The 27,962-nt window shown below is 40.8% G+C and overlaps 1 protein-coding gene across 1 annotated transcript in view; it reads right to left on the bottom strand.

The window, feature by feature from the left end:
- The window catches only part of TNRC18 (trinucleotide repeat containing 18), a 399,546-nt gene that overhangs the window by 138,402 nt on the left and 233,182 nt on the right, over nucleotides 1-27,962 (bottom strand). Inside the window, exons 16-17 of the mRNA XM_082260849.1 lie at nucleotides 26,051-26,311; nucleotides 14,427-14,618 (exon numbers count right to left, since the gene is read on the bottom strand). Of these exons, the coding sequence (XP_082116975.1) occupies nucleotides 14,427-14,618; nucleotides 26,051-26,311 (453 nt within the window). The remainder of the gene's footprint in view (nucleotides 1-14,426; nucleotides 14,619-26,050; nucleotides 26,312-27,962) is intronic.

Consider the following 27,962-nt stretch of genomic DNA (forward strand, 5'->3'; position numbering starts at 1 on the left):
TTTTTCCCAAAGGCCACCTCTGGATATGGCGCTGAACACATGCATTAAACTTCTTTCTTCAACCATGGCGAGGCCTGTCCTGAGTGGAACCTGTCCTGTTAAACTGCTGTATGGTCTTGGTCTTTCTGCAGCTCAGTTTCAGGTTCTTGGGAATCTTCTTATAGCCTAGGCCATCTTTATGTAGAGCAACAATTCTTTTTTTTTAGATCCTCAGAGAGTTCTTTGCCATGAGGTGCCATGTTGAACTTCCAGTGACCAGAATGAGAGAGTAAGAACACCAAATTTAACACACCTGCTCCCATAATCATACCATACCATATATTAAAGTCCTTAATATATATCTCTATTCACTGTTTGTGCAGAAACAGTGTTAAACCACAATACAGAATAATTATAAAAAAAGTAAAAATAAAGTGCAATCAGTGCAAAAAAAGTGCATGAACAATAAGTCCTTTAAAGTGCTGGTTATCTTATTCTTCCAGTGCCAGTATATTCCAACAAGTGCCGTTGTGCTCTCTTCATTTGTCCTTACTTACCGACTAATGATGGGTTAAGCGCCTGTGTTTCAAAAGTGATCCTCCAATGGTAAAACTGGATTTTTGACTTACCTTAAAATCCTTTTCTCTTAAGCTCATTGACAAGACGCTGACTTCTTGATTGAGATCAGTAGGGTTATACTGCCCCCTACAGGAGTAGGGCACTAGGCAGAAAAAAAGTTCTGGCTACGCCTATTGGCAGTCCCAGGGGGTATACCCTTTCACTTCCTGCTATAGGATGCCAGTTCTGTAAGAAAGCAGTGTCAGAGAAACCATACCAACCCAACTCAAAAACAGAGGGGCGGGTACTGCGTCTGTCAATGAGCTTATGAGAAAAAGATTTTACCGTAAGTCAAAAATCCAGTTTTCTCTGTCACTTAATGACAGACGCAAACTTCTTGATTGATATTAGTAGGGACGTCCCAAAGCAGTGCCATAAATGAGGGGTGGGACAGCAGAAACAAATCCACAAGGCTAAACATAGCCCAGCAGGTAAAACAGGACTCATCGAAACAATAAGATGAGACCCACCTGAGAAAATTTTTTTTTATATTTGTCTTCGAATATTAGGGATGGAGGTACAACGTTGAGTCGTAACCTCATTCAAAATCACAACCCCTCTCCTTATACACACCTGAGAAATAGAAACCCTCAAGGGAGACTAAGGGCCCGCAAACTTTGCGGCAAAGGGAGGCATCCGCAGATGCCAGCACATCAACTTTAAAAAAAAAACTTTGTAAAGGTAGGAACAGAAGACCAGGTGGCTGCCTCGCCAACCTGAAGTACAGAAGCCGGATGGCGAAAAAACCCAGAAAGCACCAAGCGCCTGAGCAGAATGCGCCTTCACAGGGAAAGGAGGAACCTGACCCTTATTGAATAATCCTGTACCACCGTCTGCCTGACCCATCTGGAAACAGTAGCAGCAGATGCAGGCAACCCTTTCCCAGGGCCATCCGTTAGCACAAAAAAGGAATCCGACTTGCGAAAAAAGTCAATAGTTGCCCAGATTGCCTGAATCACAACCAAAGCATGCATGCAATTTTTTGGATGTATAGGCTGAGGACACAAGGAGGCAAACAAGACGACTTCATGCAAATGAAAACAGAAACCACCTTCCTAAGGAAGGTTCCGGACGAAGTATCACTGTATCCCTATAAACCATCTGATAGGAAGAATGACAGGACAACGCCGCCAGTACCAACACCCTGCGCGCAGCAGTAATAGCCACAAATAAAGACCACCTTCAGGGACAAGGTAAGCAGGGGAATCCCCTGAAAATTTGCAAAGGGAGGGTTCTGAAGAACCGACAGCACCAATTAAAGGTCCCGAGGTGGTAACGGAGGTCGCACCGGAGATACCAGGTGTCGCACCCCCTGGATGAAGTACGCACCAGGGAAAAGGGTGGCTAATAGCCTTAGGGATAATATTGCCAAGGCCGAGACATGACCCTCGATATATGCAAGTACAACCTTTGATAAACTCCCCGTGGAAAAAAATCAAACAATCGAGCCACCGAGCAAGAGCTTGGGGGAACCCCAACAGGCGCAACCCACGCAATATATGACTTCCACGTACGATGATTGATCGTTCTTGAAGTTGCTTTCCTTAGTGTGAGCAGAGTAGGAATGCCTGAAGCAGACAATCCCCTTTTCTTCAGCACCCGGCTATAAACAGCCAAGCCATCAAAGCCAGCGACCATAAAACAGGATGGAAGATTGGCCCCTGACAGTAGGTCCTCCCTGATGGGAAGTACCCAGGGAGCGTCCGCGACTAGCCCAACCAGGTCGGCATACCAAGCCCAACAAGGCCAGTCTGGAACCACAAGACAGACCGGAATCCCTTCCACCTCTATCCCGAAAAGCAGTCTCAGTAGTAACCTGAGAGGAGGAAAGGTATACAGCAGCTGATACAGACCCCACGGGGCTCACCTATGTGAAGACCCGAGGAGCAGAAGCGAGACCAAAGGGTAACGCCACAAATAGATAATGGGCCACTCCCACTGCAAAGCACAGAAAACCCTGGTGTCCTGCGCATAGGGGATGTGAAGGCAGGCATCATTGATAGCCATGGAGGCCAGAAAGTCTGATGCAGGGAGGCCACCCACCGTGCGATGGATTCCATCTTGAAATTTTGAACCAGCACGAAACAATTCAGCTCCTTAAGTCCAGGATTGGACGCTGTCTTGAATCAAGGAGAGCCACGGGTCCAGGAACTGGCAAGACGTCCCCCCACCCCAGAAATGGGTGGGGGTGCACCTTCAGGCCGAAGTGGCCTTGTCTGCAGGTCTGGAGAGATTTGATTCTTGTTTTCCAGACCAGGGTCACTTGGAACCCCCCGGGGGAGGCTTGAAGGACTTAGCCTCATCGACTGACCCTGAGGGACGAGAGAACTCCCTGTGTGCTGAAAAGGAGGGTCCTCGTTAGCGACGGGAGTCCTCACCCTTGATAGCCTACAGGAGAAAGGTACTTTAATCCCCAGTGAGACTTTGAAAAAGTCAGCCAAGGTAGCCCAAAACAGGCGATCCCCAGAGGGGAAGATCAGTTAAGCGATCATCCAAGGCTGATCCGCAGACCAACACTTCAGCCACAACATGCGCCAGAGGACCAGTGCCCAAAAGGACAAATGGCCCAGCATGGGAGCAGTGTCCAATGCAGGAGCACAAACAACTGCAGCCCTTGCACCAGTTGGTCCAGCAGCTCCGAAACAGCAAGGGGGAGAAGTCTCCCCTCCAGGTCATAGCGTAGTAGCGTAGTCCATTCAGTCATACAAGCACTGAACTTAATCTCTCTGGAGAAGAGACGATTGAGGAGGGATATGATATTAATGTACAAATACTGTACTGGCGACCCTAGCATAAGGAACAAACTTTTTAGAGAAAGAATACAATAAGACACGTGGCCACTCACTAAAACTAGAGGAAAAACGGTTTAACCTTAAAATACGTAAAGGGTTCTTCACTGTCAGAGCAGTAAGGGTGTGGAATTCTCTTCCACAGGCAGTGGTGTCAGCAGGGAGCGTCGATAGTTTCAAAAGACTATTACATATGGAAGGATTGGGAAACAGGGATTTCGGGCACAAGAGTTTTTTTAAAAAAAAGATTTCTTTTATTCAACAAAAAACTAAATATTTTAAAATCATAGAAAAATACAGGCAGATAATTGTGTATTAAGGACAGAGTGAGACCACACAACAATGGTCTATGTTGTACAATATCTCAGTGCATAGAACTTATAAAAGTAATTTACATGCAGTTCAAAATACAAGATCATTAATAGTCACACAATTCTTGGAAACGTGTTACTTGATATCAGAAGAACCGCCGACGGACACCCAAGCAGTATGGTGCCGGTCAGCGGGGTCGACTGAAAATATAAGTTAACATTCACCATGTAATATATGACCTTTGCTCGACATGTTTCGCTTTCTTAGACAAAAAGCTTCATCTGGAGCATATCATTTCTTTTGTCTGTACATATAGTAATCAGGCACATATCTCAATGGTGGAGGTTCCCCATCCGGTGAGGACTGTGCGGAAGCTGGGAACAGCGTGGCAAGGGCCGATACACAAGCAGAGGAGATACGCTCCCTACATTTAAGCTCTGGTCCTTCCCAAATTTGATATGAGACATGGAGTGACTACCCTCACTACTATGTCACTATACTTTGCCTTTTTTGAGCTTCCCAAAACGCACAGTCCTCCTCGTTAAAGAATTCTCTATGGAAATTGAGATATGTGCCTGATTACTATATGTACAGACAAAAGAAATGATATGCTCCAGATGAAGCTTTTTGTCTAAGAAAGCGAAACATGTCGAGCAAAGGTCATATATTACATGGTGAATGTTAACTTATATTTTCAGTCGACCCCGCTGACCGGCACCATACTGCTTGGGTGTCCGTCGGCGGTTCTTCTGATATCAAGTAACACGTTTCCAAGAATTGTGTGACTATTAATGATCTTGTATTTTGAACTGCATGTAAATTACTTTTATAAGTTCTATGCACTGAGATATTGTACAACATAGACCATTGTTGTGTGGTCTCACTCTGTCCTTAATACACAATTATCTGCCTGTATTTTTCTATGATTTTAAAATATTTAGTTTTTTGTTGAATAAAAGAAATCTTTTTTTAAAAAAACTCTTGTGCCCGAAATCCCTGTTTCCCAATCCTTCCATATGAATTAGTCAATTGAGGATAGGGGCACACCCTAAATTGGATACGTCATGGCCAAGATGGCTGCTATCTGTGGACACATGACTTGTAAAATAATTCAAAAGACTATTAGATGAGCACCTTAAAGACCACAACATACAGGGGTATACAATGTACAATTAACAGCAAACTTTTTTTTCTTCTTTAAATCGTCCCGACGCGCTATAGCGCACCCAAGTGGCCAGGCAGCACACACTAAAGACTCCCCAGCAGAGAGAGAGACCCCCAAGGCTCAACAACCCACAGCCAGATGCACCAGAAGGCCCAGAGTGTCACAGCAGCACATGTCAGCAGCGATCCTTCTACAGAGTATTGCGCCCGGGTCTAGGGAGGGGCTCCACCCACATGCAAGCCACCAGGAACTCCCATACAGTGAACTCATGCACTGCCCCCCCCACCCGCACGATCGTTTGAGCGTCACCGGCGGCGCAGCCCCCCCGTCCCCATCTGCGGCCTGTAACCCAGATTCAGCCCCCTGGAGTCACCTCCCAACATCCCCACTAGTACGGGGGGGCAGATAGGTGGGGGTGCGTAACAGGACAGAGGGGAATTCGGGATTGTCAGGGTCCGACCATCCCAGGGAGAGGCCCGCGTCCACCCCAAAACCCATCAGGGGGAACAGTTTACTCACTATACCGGAACAGGCGGGCGCCAACTCTTCACAGAACCCCTCTCCACTGAGGTGGGGGGGGCTGTTGGCCATAAAGGACGCAGCGACTCGGGTTCAGACCGGCCGTAGGCGACCTGGCGAGACGTTTAACTCGCGGGGCCAGTCTCTGTCCAGTGGGACTATGTCGCGGCCGACCCAGCGCAGAGCTAGGGCCTGCACGCGCTCGTTGGTCGGCTGGGGTGACCACTGGATCTCAACATCCAGCACAATTGCTTGTAGATCTCACAGGAGGAAAAACTAGCTAAAAAAAAATTATCTAAAAAGGCTTGCAAGGACCAGAGATCCCAGCAAGGAACTTAGGTCCTTACTCCTGACTAGGCAGAAAAAAACTGGCATCCTATAGCAGAAAGTGAAAGGGTATACCCCCTGGGACTGCCCATAGGCGTAGCCAAAACTTTTTTTCTGCCTAGTGCCCTACTCCTGTAGGGGGCAGCATAACCCTACTGACATCAATCAAGAAATCTGCGTCTGTCAAGGAGCGACAGAGAAAGAATGTTTTTTTCCTTTCTTTTGTAACTCCAGCAGGTAGGTCAAAGAACCTCATGAGTGTAGGGAGATAGAACCAGGAGAAATCCATAGCGCAATTCATTTTTTTGCTATTAAAAAAAAAACATATAAAAGCCAATAGCGCACTTACACAACTCTCCTCTTGCATGTGAGCATGTAGTGACGCCGTTCTGGAACTTAAAAGTCATGTTGCGGTCCAAGCGCGGACGTGCAGTAACTGCAAATATCCACCCAGGAAGCGTCCTCAGAAGCTTCCAAAGACTCTTCCTGCATTAGGCTGGTGGATATTTTATTGTTACGTCACGTCCGCTCTTTGGAACGCTGAGGACGCTTCCAGGGTGAAAACCATTCTTTACCATTGGAGGATCACTTTTGAAACACAGGCGCTTAACCCATCACTAGTCGGTGAGTAAGGGCACATAAGGAGGGAAGCACAACGGCACTTGTTGGAATATACTGGCACTGGAAGAATAGGATAACCAGCACTTTAAAGGACTTATTGTTCATGCACATTTTTTGCACTTTAATTTTTCATAAGTATTATGTACTGTGGTTTTATACTATGTTTCTGCACAAACAATGAATAGAGATATACATTAGGCACGTTATGGTTAGGCAGCGCTGGGCACACACACCAAAAATACCTGAGAGGAATATACACCTCATACCCCAGCAGCAGTCTTTTAAGTGTAATCCACACACAACATAGTTCGTGGATCACAATTTTTTAAAAGCTCCATTTTACGACTTCCATTAATTCATGCATATTTGTTTTCAAAGCCCAAAAAAATAAATCAGATCTCCTAGTCATCTAATTTTTTACTTTTTTTTTTTTTTTTAAATCTATCTTTTCTCCCTCGACCCCCCCCCCCCCCCCCCCCCACACACACACACACACACTTACTTTTTTGAATCGTAAGGTATATTCAAAACACATTCTGATGATGTTGCTTTAAAAATGTTAAAATGCATATATTCTTCAATATTGCACACACACCTTCTTTCTACAGAACAAAGTTATAAAACGCAACACTTGTTTTCGCCCCCATTTTTAATAAGCTGAACTCAAAGATCCAAGACATTTTCTATGTACACAAAAGGCCTATTTCTCTCAAACATGGTTCACAAATCTGTCTAAATCTGTGTTAGTGAGCACTTCTCCTTTGCCAAAATAATCCATCCATCTCACAGGTGTGGCATATCAAGATGCTGATTAGACAGCATGATTATTGCACAGGTGTGCCTTAGCCTGGCCACAAAAGGCCACTCTAAAATGTGCAGTTTTATCACACAGCACAATGCCACAGATGTCGCAAGTTTTGAGGGAGCTTGCAAATTGGCATGTTGACTGCAGGAATAAAAGTGAGGTATAGGGAGGTGAGATATACAAGCATGTGTACAAGCCATCAGATTAGGCAGAGGGATCAAGTGTATAAATGTTCAAATAAATGTTCAAGTTTAGAAAGGTATCCATCCCATCTGCATAAGAATTTGAGTGTGGAAGGGGGTTAAAAAAGGGGGAAGGGCTATAGGTTTTTAGGGGTGAGGAGGAGTAAGGAGAGAGTGAAACAGGGGTACCTGTGTATAAGTAGCACTTTGCATGGGTTATGTCATCACAGACCCAATAGTCTGCGGTCAAAATTTCTCGGGAGGTAAGTTGTCATCCAGGGGTCCCAGAAAAGCCTGAATGCAGGCATAGTGTTCTGTAGCCATGCTGTTAGCTTTTCATTGATCAGAGTTAAATGTACTTTGGCTCTAACCTTTGAGATAGGAATATGTGGCGACAACCAGCCTTTTGCCTTGACTTCTTTTGCAGCTGTGAGGATGCGAGTCAAGAGGACAAAATAGGGCCTCAGGAGGGTTCAATGCAGGAGCTGGACGGAAGAGTGTGGAGAAGTTGATGTACTTCTGTACAAAAACATTGGGCTACAGGTAGGACATCCAAATATGTAAGGAGGATTCAATTTTGGGGCAACCTAGAAAGCTTGGGACTATGTACCATCTAAGTAGTACCTTCAAATTGGCTTCTACGGTCATTGCATTTCTACAGCATGAGTTTGTGAGTTGCCCAGATCTGGTCCTATTGGGATTGGTCTCGGGGTAACTACGGGTCCTGCTCCCAATTTGAGAGATACAGGGGTTGGACGAAATTATGGTAACACCAGGTAAAAGAACAAAATCGTTACCAAATATGGTGTTGGACAGCCTTTGGCATCCAAGACGGCCTTGACAAATACAAGTCTTGAATGCTGGATAATGTATTCTAATACCACTCTTCATGCAAAAATTTCTCCAGTTCTCGCAGAGATGCCGGAGGCAGGAAACAAGCCTGAACCTTGTTCTCCAAAAGGCATCATATTAGCTCTAGGATACTGAGGTCTGATGACTGTGTGCCCAGGGAAGGTGTGAGACATCGTCTGCATGCTCATCAAAGCACAATTTTACAACACCAGCTATGTGAATCGGAGCATTACTATCTTGGTAAATGCCGCTGTCTTCGGGAAACAATGTCTGCACCATGCTTTACTGTTGGTCGCAAGCCTGGGACGGTGTTCGCCACACGTAAACACATCCAGTGGTTGGAAACAGTGTGAAGCTCGAATCATCTGACCATATTAATCTTCTATTGATCGATAGTCCACGATTTATTGGTTTTGCACCACTCTCTGAGCATTAATATCAGTTACCAGTGGTTTGGAAACTGCAGCTCGCGCGTGAACATTTCGCTTATGGAGTTCCATCTGCACAGTTTTTGTGGACACGAGCTTTGGAAAACCGAGATTAAGCTCTGCAGTCACTTTTGCAGCAGTTGTTTTCGGGTCACAAACCAACACAAATGTCCTTTCGTCTTTTCAGTCAGTTGAGCATGTCAAGCGTTCTAATGCTTATCAGACAAAGTTTTCCCAGAAACTAAGAAGATTGGAGTAGAAGGGGGAGGGCTGTGTGGTAAGAATTTATAGGTGGTGCAGGTGCCTCAAGGCACCAACAAAAATCTGAATTACAATTACAGTAGACATAAGACATCAGAATTGGAGGGCACAGGGTAAAAGAAAAAGAAAAAGAAAAAAAAAAAAAAAAAAGAAGAAAAGGCTTTAGAGTGAGGGAGGTATACAGTGGATTCATAAAAAAAAAATTTCTCATTGATCTACACTTAGTAGCCCATAATGAAAGTGAAAACCGAATTTTAGAAATGTTTGCAAATGTATGAAAAACTGAAATATTACATTGGCATAGGTATTTAGACCCTTTGCAACAACACTCGAAATTTTGTTCAGCTTACCTCCCATTTCTCTTACTGTTGCGGAGAGGTTTATACAACTTGGAGTCAGCCTGTGTGGTAAATTAAACTGATTGGACCTGATTTGGAAAGGCATAAACCTCTCTATAAAAGGCTCCGTAGTGGACAATGCATACAGTATCAGAGAAAAAGCAATGAGGTCAAAAACTGCCTGCAGAACTCAGAGACAGGAATAACAAGGCACAGATATGGGGAAGGCAACAAAAAAATTTCTGTTGCACTGAAGGTAGGTTTTGCACAACCAGGATGCTTCCATGAGCTTGTCTGGCCAAACTAAGCAATCGTGGGAGAAGGGCCTTAGTAAGAGAGGTGACCAAGAACCCAATGGTAACTCTGACTGAGCTCCAGAGATCCTGTTTGGAGTTCAAGGAGGACAACCATCACTGTAGCCCTCCACTGATCAGGTCTATAAGGCAGAGTGGCTGGATGGAAGTTTAAATAAAAGCACCTGAAGGACTCTCAGACTGAGGAACAAGATTTTCTGGTCTGATGAAACCAAGATTGAACGGTTTGGCCTCAATTCTAAATGTTACGTCTGGGGGAAATCAGACACTGCTCATCACATGCCCAATACCATCCCAACAGTAAATCATGGTTGTGGTAGGGTCATGCTGTGTAGGTTTTTTTTTTCCAGCAGCAGTGACTGGAAGACTAGTCAAGGTTGAGGGAAAGATGAATGGAGCAAAGTACAGAGATGTCCTCAAAAACCTGTTCCACAGTGCTCGGGACCTCAGACTGGGCCGAAAGTTCATCTTTCAACAGGACGATTCTAAGCACACAGCCAGGACAACACAGAAGTGGATTATGGGACAGCTCTGTGAATGTCCTAGAGTGACCCAGGCCAGAGCCCGGGAATCCTATTAGGTAAAATGGGTCGATCCAGGCATTGTTCAGTACAACAGAGTACTTACTTGGATTAAAAAGTTAATTGGAGAGGGGAAAACATAAAGAAGTGCATATAAAGAAATGGATACACTGCTCAGCTAAAATTATCTCAAATGCTTTAAAATGGCAACCAAAACCATAAAGATGTAAAAAAAAAAAAACTGAAAACTGCAAATGGAAAAGACTCAGCCAATGATCAGTTCCAGGGTGATCAACGAAGGTTGTAACAATTAGAAGACACCTATGTGAAGCCAAGCTATGAGCAAGAAGCCCCCGCAAAGTCGCATTGTTAAAAAACGGACGTGCTGAAGAGGTTACAATTTGCCAAACACTTGGACTGGCCTAAAAAGTAATGGAACAACATTTTGTGTACTGATGAAAGCGAGATTGTTCTTTTTGGGTTTGGAGACCACAGACAGTTTGGAAGCATCATGATATGGGGATGTTTCTCCTATTTATCCCTGATATTTATCGCATATCAGGGATTATGGATCAGTCTGAATACATCAAAATACTTAAAAGAGGTCATGTTGCCTTATGCGGAAGAGGAAATGCCCTTAAAATGGGTGTTTTCAACAAGACAATGACCCCAAACACACCAGTAAGTGAGCAGTATCTTGGGTTCCAGACCAACAAGATTAACGTTCTGGAGTGGCCAGCCCAAAAAAAGGACCTTATTCCAATAGAAAACTTGTGGGCGACATAAAAAATGCTGTTTCTGAGTTAAAACCAAGAAATGCAGAGGAACTGTGGAAAGTATTGCAATTGTCCTGGGCTGGAATACCTGTTCACAGGTGCCAGAAGTTGGTTGACTCCATGCAACACAGATGTGAAGCAGTTCTCAGAAACAGTGGTTATGCAACTAAATATTAGTTTAGTGATTCACAAGAAAGGCAAATCTTGAAAGCATTTTTAGTTTATACAGTAAATGTTCGAGTTTGTAAAAAAAATGCAGACACAGCTAATTTTTTGAAAAGCCTAATATTCCTTTTTCCTTTACAGTCTGTAAAGTAATAACAAATTTTAAACATTTTTCTTCATGTTTTAATTTGGAATAGCCTGTGCAGTGTTCCCAATGCATTTGTGTGTATGCAAATAAAAGCGGTTATAAGGATTTTGAACTTTACAAATTTTTTTAAAAACACTGCTATTATTTTTAACACAAATGTAGATGGGGACCATCAAGATAGTGTTGGCTCTCCGGTAGTGTGGTGCCCATGTACTGTATTTTCAGGCGTATAAGACTACTTTTGAACCTCAAAAAAATCCCCCAAAAATGGGGGGGGGTCGTCTTATACGCCGAGTATAATATCTCCAAGGTAACCTAAGTATAAGTATTACCGGTAGATGAAAATTAGGGGGGTCGTCTTATACGCCGGAAAATACGGTAGGTGCAATTTTGGCACATGAAGACAAGCCGGAACAGAAAACCCTACCTGAAAAGGGATATAGTGGCATTGCAGGATTTGGAGAGCCAGTTTCAGCTCTTGATGCTTGACTGACTATGGTGGAGGGAGCCAGGTCAGCAAAAATGTGGTAGTCAAAACTTGAGAGATCAGGTGGGCTTCTCCTTCACTGTCTGCAGGATGGCCTCTTTAATGTGGAAATAAAGGAAATAACAATGGCTTCCCTCTGCAGTCCAGATGCAGGCTTTCGGACAAGCACCCTGTGTATTCACTCAAATTCAAGACGTTTGATGAAATAGCTGGGGCTTATACCTGGATGAGCACAGTTACTGTGGATTGTAGATTGGTAATGTGTTCAGAAATGACACAGAAGTACAAATTAAAGAGTCAGCATCTATTTTCAAGGTCTTCCAGCTTGTAGTGAAGGGTAGCATTTTTATCTTGAAAGGCCTCTAGTTCTTTTTTGTGGTTCTCCAGGAGAGTGTGGTCTTCCATAAAAGTCCCCAAATCCTCCGTTCTTTTGCCAAGCTCCCTTATTTTCTTAAGGAGGCATTATGTAATTTGTTTAGAGGTGTGTTAGATCACCTTATGAAGCATATTGTCAATCTGCAGCAGGGGATCCTTGTAGTCTGGTGGTGATGAGGCGCTAGCATGGCTGTCCCCCTCGTCTTTCCCTCCAGGAAGCAGCATGGACAGTCTGGCAAGAAAGAGGTCTGGTGCAGGTTCCACCATCTTGGCTGCAGGGCGAGTGAGAGCTTCCTTGATGAAGTGGCTTTGGAGATCTGTTTTCACTTGAGGGAGCCATGATGAGTGTCTCGTGTTTGCAGAAGAAAGGCAGCTGAGAACTAACCATTTTAGGCCTTCGGTTTGCAGATATCGGCCGGGGTTAAGCCCAGGAGGTATGCAGCTCCCCTAAAACACGTGCGCCATCGGCGCTTCACACATACGCAAGTGTTAAAAATTGTAACATACATAAATTAGTTGGGCTGGTGTCTTTTCTAGGCCAGACTAACTATGTAACTATATAAATCTGAGGACTGTCAAAAATATATGTGGCTTTGCTGGTCAAAACAGAGTGAGGCTACATTTGTGTAAATGCAGCTGTTCATCAAATGTAGTGAGTTCACAAGTGACATATAAAACGTAATGCTTCAGTCAAAAAGCTGCTATTCAGGCATTTAATTACTGCAAGGTAAAATTTGGCTATATCAGATTCACAAAAACATTTGCCTGTATCAAAATAGCAAAGAAAAATGCTGGCACGGATTGCCAATGGAATCATTTTGACAATATATCATCAAGTACTTTGACAAAATATATAGAGCCCTTTCTCCCGGGGGACCCAAATTGCTCTATCTGCCACTGGGGTAGATGACGAGGCAGCTGACAGATGCGTGCACTAAATACAATATCATACTAGAGCCAATTTTAAACAGAAGCCAATTAACCTACCAGCATATCTGGAGAGTGGAAGAAATCTAGAGTACCCGAAGTAAACCCACATAAGCAAGTAAATGTAATCTCATGTACATGCAGATAGTGTAATGAAGAGGGTTTAAAACCAGGGACCCCAGTTCTGCAAGGCAGAATCTAATCACTATGCTACTTTGCGGTCCTTAAACATACTTATACACATATTTCAAAGCTAGTTTATATCATCACTGCTGAATACAGCCACAAATTATATTTAAAATGGAATTTCAGCTTGCTTACACAAGAAAATATACAGTATATACGCAATGTTTTCAGGCCACTACGGTACAGTCATGTGATTCTGCTCCCATGTCAGCGAATGTTTTTAGGCCACTACGGTACAGTCATGTGGTTCTGCTCCCGTGTCAGCGAATGTGGCTTGAGGGGAGAGGAGGGAACGCTGACAACAGATGGGCCACTGAACCCTATGGGTAATGCCATCGCTCCAGGCTTTATTAGCTCTTATCCAAGAGCTCTATCTCCCGCCCACCCCCAGCAGCTTTTGGCTGACACAGGGGAGATCAGGTGACCTGACCTCAGGATTGGAGCAGCCTAAACAAAAAAATAAAATAAAAGTATATACATCTTTCCTAAATGGGTTAGTTTGCATAGCTGTTAGGAGGGGGTAGGCTAGTTAGGTGTAAGCTGGAAATCCACTTTAAAGTGTTTGTTACCCCAACATTTTATATTCCTGATATGTACCTGCTGTACCATGTACTTGTATGATAAAGTATCCTGTTCTCTCTGTATTGTTTCCTAGAAAATCTCTGGTGGAGGTTCATGTCAGGCCCTCTGCTGTGCTATTAAAAACTGACCACAAAAGCAGGAGAGCACACAGTGGTCAGTTCTCTAGTTATGCTTTGAACTCTGTGCGCTCTCCTCCAGTGATAAGACTTCTCCTGACACATCCAAGCTGCACAGTAATTCAATGGAAAACCCAGTGTGCTGCTGCTTCTTCCCCCCAGCTCTTATACAACTGAGAACAGAGGGATTGTAGTCACTTCTAAAAAAGGAAAAAAGGTATAACTTTTTTTTTTTTATATATATCTATACAAAATTATTTGCCTTTCTTTTTTATTTTAAACTGAATGGGTTGTTTTACAAGGTGATGGTTTACAATCACTTTAAGGCTTTATTTTCAAGCCACAGGCAATACGGCATAACTCATTGACACAAATTCACACAATTTAGAACAACCGTGGGAACTTTACACTGATGTACTAACGCACTGGTTTCCAACCTCAGTCCTCAAGTACCCCCCACCTCAATAGATAATGTTTTCAGAATTTTCTTCAGCCTTTATGGTTGCTTTAAATTACAACTTATTTTATATAAAGGAAAATCCAAAACCTGGTCTGTTGGGAATACTTGAGGACTGAGGTTGGGAACCACTGTACTAGAGTATATCACAACGACAAATTTTATATTCAACTCACCAATAAAACTTTGTTTCTCCTCATCATGGTTTTGTTTCTCTTCCAGCTGAATATTTGCTAGTGGTGGCAGCGGGCTGGGCTCAACACTAGCAGCAAATCGTGCAAGAAGACCCAATCCATTATCTTCCATTAATGGACTACACAAATGTTCTCCATCATAATCAAAATCCTCCTCCTCTTCTGAACTGAATTCTATTAAAAAAAAAAAACACAACAACCTCCATTACAAATTGGCATCTTTCAAACATTATATTCTAATAGCATCTTTGGACTTTAAATTAATTAATGAATAAACATACTGGCCAACACATGTAGCACAGCATGGGTTTCCAACACCGACAAATCAATGTAATTATGACAATTTTTACTTCAAATATCAACACCACCCAAAACTGATATTTCAGTTTTGAATTGTTAAAAGGCAAGTAAAATGCTGTGACCATTACCAAGACAAATTAATGGTGTCATGCCTGCCAAACCCCCATGGATTATCTATTAATATTCAATATATAAATAACTGGGATTTTAGGCAGTAATGGCATGTTAACTGCTTTTTGGGAGGAGAAAACTACCACGAGAAAAATCTTACCTCTGTGGTACCTAAATTGTGTTTCAACCCACTGGTGGCCACCCAAAAAGCCAAATTGAAATATCTGTTTCAGGCGTAGTTGGCCAACAACAATTTCTAAAGTGCCAAAGTAATCAAAGCAAAATCATATTTATTTTTAGCCCTACTGTATCTCATCATAATGGAATGTAAAACTGCAACAGATTGAAATTACAGAAAAATAAAATTGTTTAAAAGAAAAATCTACAGCCCATGTTTACAGGACCTTTAGTACTATAAAATGTGCAGCGTTTTGAAGAACCAACCTATGTCGTTCCTCTGAACATGCACAAAATCAAAATTAACAGAATGTAGCACTGTAAAGGCCCGTACAGAATATCGGAAGTAAAATTTCATCCGACGAACAATCTGCAGATTTTCGGATCGTTACTATGGTGCTTTCGATAGCCGATTACGAATTTTCATATGATAAAAACTGGATGTGCAGGCTATAAATTTTTTATCGTACATGAACAAAATGTCCGATTTTCATTTAATTAGTACAGTTTTCAGCCAAAAAAAAAAATCTTAAGAGCAACACTACGCATGCTCAGAAACAAAAGAATACATACAAAACAATTTAGAAATTCAACACATTAGAATTTCTAAATTGTTTTGTATGTATTCATCACTTCTGAAGCTGAATTCTGTCGTATGAGTTTTTGTATGAAAGTAACCTCTTCACTTTAAATACGAGACTAGCATGAAACAAAAAACGGACGAAAATTTTACCGATTTCTTCAGATTGTGTGTACGAGGCTTTACGCTCCATGCATACTAGTGTGTTTTTTTTTTTTAAGCTCCTAGCAGCTATTTTGCACATTTTTTTTCCTGCTCCTAGAAGTGTTATCCCTTGTGTCTATGCACACTATTTTATGCTGTAAGCAATTTTTAAGCTTCAGCTTAAAGGAACAGAGAAAAAATTGTTTGAGGAGAGTTTTTGGGAGCATTTTCCCAGCAGAAAAAAAAAAGCTTATTGTTCCTGAACGCCCCTAACAGCTTTTTTCAAGCGTTTATTTTTCCCTTTATGTACTGTAAAAACGTAGATAAAACGGTAACACTCCTAAATTCTAAAAGCTTCTAAAAAGGGACTAAAATTATCAGCATTTTTTATTCAGCGTTTTTTAAGCTTATAAAAAAAATGCTAGTGTGCATGGAGCCTTAGAGCTAGGGGCACAATAGGCCAGTGCCACTAAGAACTAGTTAGTAATGAAAGTAATGGAAACTGAAACAAAGTGAAAATTAAAGTGATTGTAAATGCTTTAAAAAACAAAAGCAAAAAAAAAAAAAAAGTTTACAATTACCTGCTCTGTGCAATAAAATTGCAAAGAGTCCCCTGCTGGCACTCCTGGCTCCTCTCTTCCACCGCATGCCCCAACAGAAAGAAGCTTTCTATGGGGGCACTCATGCAGGCCAACTCCTGAGCCTCACTGTCTGCATCTATTGACTCCTAATGCCTCTGCAAAGCCCAAGAGACCAGGAAGGGAGGGGAGATAAGAGCTGCAGATATGCACAACTCTGGATTGAATGAGGGCTCAGGTAAGTAAAGAAGGTTTGGGGGGAAGTTGAGGGGAAGATACTGATGCCTAAACATTTTGGGCTTTAAAACCACTTTAAACACTGAAAAACGTGGAGAAATAAACAACAAACCCGGGGCTTATATCACAGTTTGGTGCCATTCAGCAGACCATCATAGGTATACTGTTAAAGATGTTGTATATACACTGAATAATTCTTGTCTATTCAACCTTTTTCATTACCAGAGGTAGTATCCCAGTCCAAATTTAGCAGTGTTAAATGTGCTGGTTAACTTAAAAGAGAGTTAACCTTTGGTAACACGTTACTCCCGTATTTAGAGTGTAACATGTAATATGTTACCAAAGAGCACCTGCCTGGGCCCCTCGGATCCGGGGGGGGGGGGGGGTAATCTTCGCCCCGCACCTGCCGTCACAAAAAAAAGAATAGGGCTGTGCAGACAAAAAAAAAATTGCCTTTATTATTTAAAGGTGAACTTGGCTGTAAACTTCTGACAAAGTATAAACAATTCCTGCTATGAGGTGTACTTGTCTCGATCTAGAGCACTAACTGTAATTTCTGTCTGCTGCCTCTTTCCTCTGTCACCAGCATGAGTCACTTCTGACACCACCACCAAAAGATAAAAAGGTGACAGGGGAGGGAGCTCCAGTACACAGTTTGTGACTGGCAGTCTCAGCTATGTTACTGTGTGCTGTGAAGGGGGTTGTGTGTCCCTTCCCTCAAATCTGCTTTCCTCACTAAGCGCTGCAGAGTGTAACTTCAGCTCCTCACCCCCTGCTTTTGAAAAGCTCAGACAAGCTGTAGAAATTCAGGACTTTGAGTGGATGTAGAGAATAGTAGACTTCAGATAAATAGGTAGAACATATGTAGGAGGATTTGTTTAATCTTTGTGCAATAACTGAGGCTAGTCACTTCACTGGATGTATGCAAGGGTTTACAACCAATTTAGCAATAACTAATTTGCATACTTAAATAATGTATATATTTGCATTGGTAAAAAAAAAAAAAATTGCAAAACCTTTAGTACACTGCTATAATAAAATTTTTTACTTGCATAGTGTAACTGTATCTGACAGTTTAAAGTGGTATTAAACCCAAAAACACGTGTAAAAAATGGCAGATTAAGTGTTTTTTCCCCACTTATTTTCACCAGTTGATCTAGCCAGTAACACTTACTGTCTTAGGCTACGTTCACATGTGGGTGTAGCGGATCGCGGGCAGAATTGCGGTGATCTGGAAATCATTGCAAATCGCGGGACGCCTGTGCGATGCCCGTGATTTGCAATGGCACCCCAAACGCTGTGCGATGTTGCCGCGATTTCCGCCTGCCGAATCGCGGTAACATCACACGAACAGAATCGCGGGACACATGACGCACAAAAGAAGCTCTTGTACCTTTTTTGGGCGTTATGCAATTCTGTTTGTGCGATGTTACAGCAATTCGGCAGCTGGAAATTGCGGCAACATTGCACAGCGTTTGGGGTGCCATTGCAAATCACGGGCATCGCACAGGCGTCCCGCGATTTGCAATGATTTCTGGATCGCTGTGATTCTGCCCGCGATTCGCTACGCCCACATGTGAACGTAGCCTTAGGGTGGCTCCACTCTATTAGGAGCAACTGAGGCACATCTTAGAGAGCAGTATTGTCAGCCTTCGGAAAGAGTAATGTTAGATGCACTAGCAGATTTAGATGTGGACTCCAGTCAACATTTTTTAAGTGGTTACAACAGTTTATTTTCCTTTCCTTTTGGGATTACGTAAATGAACAAAAGCTGACAAATTTCAGCACTTCTGTCAGTTACAGGAAGTGAATAAAAGAAAAGACTTAATGGCTGAATCAACAGGTTATAATAGAGGGGAAAAAAGCAATAATGTAGCAAACACCTAAGAATCGGTAAACTGCAATATACTACAATTTTGCTTTTGGGATTTTAGGGCCCTTGCAAATGGGCTGTATAATATTTTCTATTTTTTGCAAACATTTGCACATTATACTTGCATTTTTAATATCACTGCCTTCAGTACTCATATTAACAACAGGCTGTACGCTGCACATGTGCGGAGGAAATATGGCTGCAGTTACGCTGAATGGGTTCAGTCATCCCATGTGCAAGAGCCCTAATACTGCTATTACCAAATACTTGACACTGCAAATGAATACTGCATCCAGAATATGGCAGTGTTCATTACCAGGCTGAAAGTTTTCACTTTTGTCAATGGAGCCTTCAGCCTGCATGCGATGTTAGAGCTTGCACGGTATTTGCATGACTGGGAACCATTCTGATTTTGTTCCTAACCAGGCACACTAGCTGTCACTGACAGCACAGAGTAAGGGTAACAGCCATGTGAAACGTCAGCTGCTGGTACTTAAAGGGGAGAGCGTATTTTAACACATTCCCAGCATGGAGCACCATGCTGGAAAATGTTAATATACAAATTGTGTGTATTGGTTAAAATTCATTTTCAAAATGCTAAGCAAACATCTTTGCCACTCTTTACAAAAGAAAAAGTATTTACTAACAAGCAAAACCACCTCAATCCTTCACAAATTTTGTAGTCATTATCACTTACAAAAATTTTCAAACATGTTATAAAATCTTCAAACAAATTCATTTTATTTCTACTTGTCAGCTAAAAAAAAAAAAAAAAAAAAAAAAAAGAAGAAAAAACAATAGAAAAGGTACTCTTGCAACTTAAAATGGAATATAAAGTGTTTTTTGCACATTTTAATTAAGAATAAACTACAACAAAAAAATAATAATTTTTCGTGAAGTTAAGGCAATATGCCATATTTCACATTAATATGCTGTATTTTTTAGCCAGAAGATCCAACTTTTTTATTTTATCACTTAGGCCTGCCATACACGGTTCGAATCTCGGCAGGAACAAGCCAAGATTCGAACCGTGTATGGGCAAGGCCGAATGTACCAAGCTGATTGATCGATTAACTTGGGTACAACCAGCATGCAAGGTTTTACCTGTGATTATCGCTAGCGGCTGCTTTAGCCGATAAGAATCACTGTCTTCTCCCGGTGAGGATGGCTTCCCCCACTGGGAGAAGACAATAGCCAGGCAGGAGGGATTCCTCCATCAAACACTGTCTGTGTTGATGGGGAGACTCAAGCACATTTCTTTCCTACAACCATCAACCAAGAAATCTGCTCTGTATATGGCCAACCTTATTGTCCAGAGGCTGCTTGCTTAGCAATCTGTTGTGAACAATTATTGTTTGTAAAAATCAGAAGATCAAGCTGCAAATTATACAAAGTCTCATTCCAGCAACTCTTTCCTTATTAAAAATTACAGTCAGACAAAGCTAGCTGGGTAGTCTGCTAGTACTGTTTTGGTCCTTTTAAGATAATCCAATAGTGCTCTGGGAGATGGTACTAAAATCACCTACCTGCATGGACATCTCTTAAGCTGGCCATACATGACCCGATTACTCATCCACACACTAGATGTGGATGTGGGAATACTCCCCGCAGTATCATTGATTCTGACAGCGGGGAGACTTCCCTGCCGTTACAATACACAGATCAGTATTGGAGTTAATTGCCTGCAGTGCTAATTAAGCAAGAAAATACCAACAGCGAGGTTGAACAGATGTCGACTAAGATCAGCTTCTGTTCAACCACAGTGGCCACACAGATCAAAAATTGGCTGGTCCCTGCTGAACAGGGCCGCATTTGGAACCATGTATGGCCAGCTTCAGCTGTTATGTAATATGTTGTGGCCTAAAATATATATATATATATATATATATATATATATATATTATATATACATACACACACACACACACATATATATATATATATACATACACACACACATACACTACTCAAAAAATGTAAAGGAACACTTTCCACTCAGAGTGTAGCATCAAGTCGATTAAACTCCTGGGATATTGATCTGGTCAATTAAGTAGCAGAGGGGGTTGGTTAATCAGTTTCAGCTGCTTTAGTGTTAATTTAATTAACAGGTGCACTCGATGGGCAACACTGAGACAACCTCAAAACAGGAAGGGTTTTACAGGTGAAGACCACTGACATTTTTTTAACCTACTCATCTTTTCTGACTGTTTTTCACTAGTTTTACATTTGGCTAGGGTCAGTGTCACTACTGGTAGCATGAGGCAGTACCTGGACCCTACAGAGATTGCACAGGTAGTCCAACTCCTCCAGAATGGCACATCGATACGTGCCATTGCTGAAAGGTTTTTTCTCAAGAGCATGGAGGAGATTCCAGGAGACAGGCAGTTACTCTAGAAGAGCTGGATCCCATCAGCAACCTGGATAACCCATCAGCAGGACTGGTATCTACTCCTTTGTGCAAGGAGGAACAGGATGAGTACTGCCAGAGCCCTTTAAAATGACCTCCAGCAGGCCACTGGTTAATGTCTCTGACCAAACAATCAGAAACAGACTTCATGAGGGTGGCCTGAGGGCCCGATGTCCTCTAGTGGGCCCTGTGCTCACTGCCCAGCACCGTGGATATCGATTGGCATTTGCCATGGAGCACCAGAATTGGCAGGGTGCCCTGTGCTTTTCACAGATGAGAGGAGGTTCACCCTCAACACGTGGCAAACGTGAAAGGGTCTGAACCTGTGGAGAATGCTATGCTGCCTGTAACATCGTTCAGCACGACTGGTTTGGTGGTGGGTCAGTGATGGTATCGGGATGAAATCCTTGAACCTATTGTCAGACCCTACGCTGGTGCAGTGGGTCCTGGGTTCCTCCTGGTGCACGACAATTCCCGGCCTCGTCTAGTGAGAGTATGCAGCCAGTTCCTGGAGGATGAAGGAATTGATACCATTGAATGGCCCCCATCCTGGGAGACACAGCAAACCTTCTGGCAATGGCACCCTGGAGGATTGGATAGCCTGTGCAACCTCTATAGGGTCCAGTTATCGCTCCATGTTAACAATAGTGACACTGACCCTATCCAAATGCAAAAATAGTAAAAAACAGTCAGAAAAGATTACATTTTAGCAAAATGGACTAGCCTGCTGCATCATTTTTTCACTTTGATTTTTAGCAGTGTCTGAATTCAGTCCTCTGTATGTTGATAATTTTCATTTCCATCAAAATATGTGGCATCCTTTTGTTCCTAACACATTACCCAGTCCATATAAGTGTAGGCATCCAGTATGATATTTCCCCATTGAGATCTGATGTGTTTTCAAAGTGTTCCTTTTGAGGAGAGTATATATATATATATATATATGTCTAAAACTATATCTACATATAGATATATCTATCTATCTATAAATACAGTATATACACACACATAAAATGAGAATATCATCAAAAAGTTGATTTATTTCAGTAATTTAATTCAAAAAGTGAAATTCATATTTTATATAGGTGCTTTACACACAGAGTGATATGTTTCAAGCATTTCTTTTTTAGTTTTGGATTATGGTTAGCGCTAGTGAAAACCCAAAATTAAAAAAATTATATTATTACATAAGACCAATAAACACCAAAAAAAATTATTTTTAATAAAGAAATGTTGGCTTACTGAAAAGTATAGTTAAAAAAGGTATTGGTACTTTTGGCAGTGTGGGCAGATTCCAAGTCCTGCTGGAAAATGAAATCAGCATCTCCAAAAAGCTGGTCAGCAGAGGGAAGCATAAAGTGCTCTAGAATTTCCTGGTGGAGGGTTGCGCTGACTTTGGACTTTAAAACACAGTGGACCAACATCAGCAGATGACATGGCTCCCCAAATAAACACTGACTGTGGATACTTCACACTGGACCTCCTGCAAACTTGGAATCTATGCCGCTCAACTCTTCCTCCAGACTCTGGGACCTTGAGTTGCAAATAAAATGCAAAACTTTCTACAGTCCCTGATGATTTGGGGAGCCATGTCATCTGCTGGTGTTGGTCCACTGTGTTTTATCAAGTCTAAAGTCAGCGCAGCCCTCTACCAGGAAATTCTAGAGCACTTCATGCTTCCCTGTGCTGATCAGCTTTATGGAGTTGCAGATTTCATTTTCCAGCAGACCTTGCACCTGCCCACACTGCCAAAAGTACCAATACCTAGTTTAATAATCATGGTATCACTGTGCTTGATTGGCCAGCAAACTTGTCTGACCTAAACTCCATAGAGAATCTGTAGGATATTGTCAAGAGGAAGATGAGAGACACCAGACAACAATGTAGACGAGCTAAAGGCCACTATCACAGCAACCTGAGCTTCCATAACACCTCAGCAGTGCCACAGGCTGATGGCCTCAATGCCGCAAAAAGTGCCCTAACCAAGTATTGAGTACTAACTATACTGTACATGGACATACTTTTCAGTAAGCCAACATTTCTGTATTAAAAATCATTTTTTTTTATTGGACTTATGTAATATTCTGATTTTCTGAGATACTGAATTTGGGGTTTTCACTAGCTGAAAGCCATAATCATCAAAATTAAAAGAAAGAAATGCTTGAAATATATCACTCTGTTAGTAACGCATCTGTATAAAATAGGAGTTTCACTTTTTGAATTGAATTACAAAAATAAAATAACTTTTTTAGGATATTCTAATTTTTTGAGATGCACCTGTATATATACACACACACACACAGACACACAGATAGATTCCAATTAAATATATACAGATTCCTTTAGGTTGAAGTTAAAGAAAGCAAGAAGAAAAAAAAAAGACCTGTAGGTATGTAGGACAATACAGAGACTAACCAACACAAATACATATTGCTAATATTTAACTTTTGGACATGGACAAATATTTTACATTCCATTAAGCTGCAAGCCAGTCAATAATTTCATATTCTACTTCGAAGTAATTTTAATAGAATTTCCACTTTCAACAGTCAAATCTGTTTTCAGGTTCTGAAGCTATGAGGATGGCCAGTGAATGTGTGTGTGCGCGCATGTTGTCAGGTTTGCCTTTGTTGAATGTGGAAAGTCCAGACTTGTTATTGGAAGCCCAATTAGTATTAACTCACAACAATTTTTCTAGAGAGTAGTATACTTAAATGTCCACATGTGAGGTAGTAAAATAACAAATTGTTTTTCAGGCTTAATAATGGTATCCAAACAGATGAGAGCTTGCAGAGGGGAAAAAAGACAAACAAAGTTAGATCATGCTTTCTCAGGAATAACATTAGCACAGTAAACAGCATTTTTACAAGCAGTGAAATGCTATATGTTAAACAGTGAAATTATTAAAATGTTATTAAGTTACCAAAGATTGACACACAGGATGAATTGTGAAGCATTCTAGCAAGGGGATAGAAAATATGCAGACAATGAGCATGATACAGACCCATTGAAGTTTGTAAGTACAAATTCTGTCACAATGTCAGGCATAGCTTACAAAGCAGGCTAGATGAAGGCAGACCATAGACAGCTTAAAGGGTCTCTTCAGTCTTGCATTTGTACCCTTCATCGTCTTAATAAAAATTAAAAAAAAATGTACCTATCTAAAGGAAAACCTAACATGTAATTTAACTAATATTGCAAGATTTAAGAGAGTAATTTTTCTAATTTTAGTTTAGGGAAATACTCGGCTGCCAGTTAACTGCCAGTCACATTTGCAAAAGTACATGTGGGACCAATGCCATTAATTAATAACAAAGGATAATTTTAGCATGATACTATAGTCTGTACTCTTATCCATTTTATCTTAGTCTGTACTCTTAACCATTTTATCTCAAGAGAGCAGCACCAACACTTAAGCATTTAAAAACAGTGCTGTTAAATATATGGAGTAAATAAAATACTCAAACATACAAAAAGCAAAAATTTAAAGAAAACATGACACCCTTTTGAATTTGTGCAAACTGCACAGGGTGTCATTCCTTCATATATTTGCAAGTTAATCCCTGATTTTCCTAACATTTTAACATTAAGTGAAAATTAGACTCCTCAAATGAATCCTCTAAATAAGGACATTTGTCACAAGCATTAATATAGTGTTGAGAATACCATAAACTCATCCAATAATTAACCCTTTAAAATCCAGGACTAAATAAATACATTTCTCCTGAGGTTAACTGAAAAAGTTTAGTTTTTTTAAAAAAAGTATAGTTGTAAACGTAAACTAGAGATTTAAAAATAAGATTATTTTTTTATTTCTATTAATATTTCATGTGTATTCTTTTGTAAAAAAAAATCAAACAGAATACTGCTTCCTGCTGTTTTATATTGCTTGATAGCATTAGCTATTCAATCTTAAAATCCAAGGGCTAAATCACTCTGTTAAAGAAACATAAGATCAGATGTCAGACTGGAAATTTTACTAAAAAAAAAAAAAGATTGATGTTCAGAAGTTACCTACTTTACAGACAGGGTTCTGATGGCTTGCAATCTGACCCGCGCTGTACGGTGTCTGCCCTATTCCAGCCAATCACTTTGCTTCCTTAGAGCAGCGTAAGAGCAAATGCAAGAAACCGATACAGACATTCAAAGCATCATGGGTAAGGGTCGGGGGTGAAGGAATGCTCAAGCAGCTGCAAGGAAAAAGCAAGCATTCTAGAAAAGTTTGGTTAATTACTGCACATTTTTTTTTTAGTATTACAGCACGTCTTTGCAAAGCCCTTTACTCAACATCCCTCAGAAAAATAAAAACAGTGAAGTATACATTTTACTTTTAATCATTAGGTATTCATTTGAATTTATGGCAAATGAACTATAATTTACAATATATCATCTTTTATTTTATGAGAATGTGTAATTCTATCAATCCAAGGCTCAAATACAATTACAAAGAGAGCCTCAGTATTACAAACATTAAAGTGTGTGTGTGTGTGTGTGTGTGTATATATATATATATATATATATATATATATATATATATATATATATATCAGTCAAACAGACACACACACAATTAAAATATATATAATTTTTTTTAAATAATACTAGACACACACATACACTAGATAGAGATTAACTATATAGAGAAAGACAGATAAATCTAAACATATACACACACACACACACACACACACACCGCACATTTATCTTAAATGAGGGATAGTTGAACAATGAACACTGCAAGACTTCATCATCAATATGGTAATCCTTGGAGTGATGCAAAAGGTACAAGATAGGGAGAAGCAGAATGAATAGAAGCCAGACCTATGTTAACAATTTAGAATGCATCACAGGAGACACAAAGTACACCATTTTTGTTAAAAATTTAATTTTTTTTTTCTTTTTTTAAATTTAATAAAATTTTACGATACAACAAATTACACCCATGTGTTATTTTAGTACAAAACATTTTCAGATGCATGTTTCATGCCACGTATTATAAAAACAAAAAAAAGCAAAAGGGCAGACTGATGGAAGACTGAACAGCTCGCACAAAGAGCCAAAATAGGAAAAGGTTAAAAAAAATAAAGTAAAGCAGTTGAAGCAGCACGACAGACAGACAGCCATCCAAAGACAACTGTGATAGCAGAAGTTTCTTGGTTTCACTAGGAGCTAAAATGTTTGCTTTGTGAAACTAATAACCTTGGTCAAATGAGTCCTCCGTTGAATCACTGAATGATAACCCAGCCTCGCGATCCATTAAGAGCAAATGAAACTGCTTATTTCTGTTGACTGACTTATGTCTGCCAGTTCTATAGAATGAAGAAATCCGTTCCGGGGATGGTGAACATTCAAAATTCTTCATTTTTCGAGACAGCATACTGCACATACTGTATGGTTGTGGCCTGGACTGGGAGGGCCACTCATTCCTTAAAATATTTTCATCCTCATCTGTATCCGTATCTGTAATCAGAAGGTGGATTTAAAAACATTTGACACATTTTATGATGCAAATAAAGCAAGTATTGATGCTGCCTGACTATTTAGGCCTCATGCACACACGGCGTTTTTACAGCTGCTTTTAGGAGCGTAAGCTGTTTTTTTTTTTTTTGCAGCTTAAAAGCAACCCTCCATGTTGTTATATGGCCTCATGCACATACAGGCTTTTAGGAGCTGTAAGTGGCATAGGCGTTTTTAAGCTGTAAAAAAAAAAAAAAAGAAGAACCCAGGGCCAGCGCGTTTTGGAGCAGCAGCGTTAAGCTGTAAAAACGCCTGACGCTGGTAAAGGCTGCTTAACGCCGCATACAGCGTTAGGCCATGTCATTCGTTTTTAAGCTGTAGTAATTGGATTTGAGGTTGGAAAATAGAAGAGGGCAGAGAAAGGCTGCTAAACGCTAAGGCTGCTAAACGTCAATACAAAACACTTCTAAAAAGTTTTTACAGCTGCTTTTTCCTGGCGTCAGAATCATCCCTTTGTTGGAGAATAAGTATGTCTAAAGGAAATTGCATACTTCACAATACTAAATGTACAATAAAGCAATATAAGAAATTGGTGATACCTCACTTAAACGCAGAAAAATATTTGATCCCAAAATGGTGGCAACTATCAGAATCCAATGATCAGAGACTGGGTTAAGAGCATAGAATTTATCTACAATATGGAGGAATTGTATCATTACGGAGAAGACAAAATATGAAAATTTGTAAATGTATGGAGAGGTTGGATAAAGTTTAAGGGTACAAGGAAATATTCTGCGTTCGTGGGAATCTGAAAAGTGAAGTGAAAGGTATAAAAGGAGAGAAAATAAACCGATTATTGTTAAGGGAGAAAGAGGGATAACGGGGGAGGGGAAAATGGGATTTTTTTATTTTTGTGAATCTGAATAAAGTGTTTATATTTTGTATAACCTGAAAACACATAAAAATGTTATTCACAAAATAAAAAACGAGCATCTTTGGCAAGAAAAGAGACTGGAAATGAACATAGTAAAGTGCTTGTGCTTCACACCCTTCACAACTTACACCAATAGTATAACCCCCTCAACATATTTGATTGATCATTTGTTACAAAATGGTCAAACAGCTTAGGGTAACATTTCTCAAAAGCACAGGAATTCTTTGGTTCCTGTGTTTTCATAGCACTCACGGAAAAAAAAGTCCCAATCAAAGAAGTGCAAAAGGAGAAATTGTTTAACCTATAAAATCATTTTCTTGGAGTACATCATGGGACACAGAGCATCTTTATATCCATTTAGAGAAGATTATGCTGCCATTTTTAGGTGATTGGACACAAAAAACAAAACCAGAAGATCTGGACATAACACCTCACCCCAGACATAACCCCTCCCTGTTAGGCAAGGCTTCAGCTTTTGTAGAAAGCCATGAACCGCAAAAGGGAGAGGGGAGGGGTCCATGTTCTGAGATGTACTCCAAGAAAAAGATTTCACAGGTAAACCTAAAATCCCATTTTCTTTATCGTTTATCACAGAACACAGAGCATCTTCATATCCATTATGATAGGAATGTCCCAAAGCACTGAATATAGGAAAAGGGCAACAAGGCAAAAAGTCGAACGGCTCCAAATAAAACCAAAATAGGTTAGAACCTCATGCAG

This window comes from Pelophylax lessonae (assembly GCF_965119305.1).
Source record: "Pelophylax lessonae genome assembly, chromosome: 6".
Classification (NCBI taxonomy): Eukaryota; Metazoa; Chordata; class Amphibia; order Anura; family Ranidae; genus Pelophylax; species Pelophylax lessonae.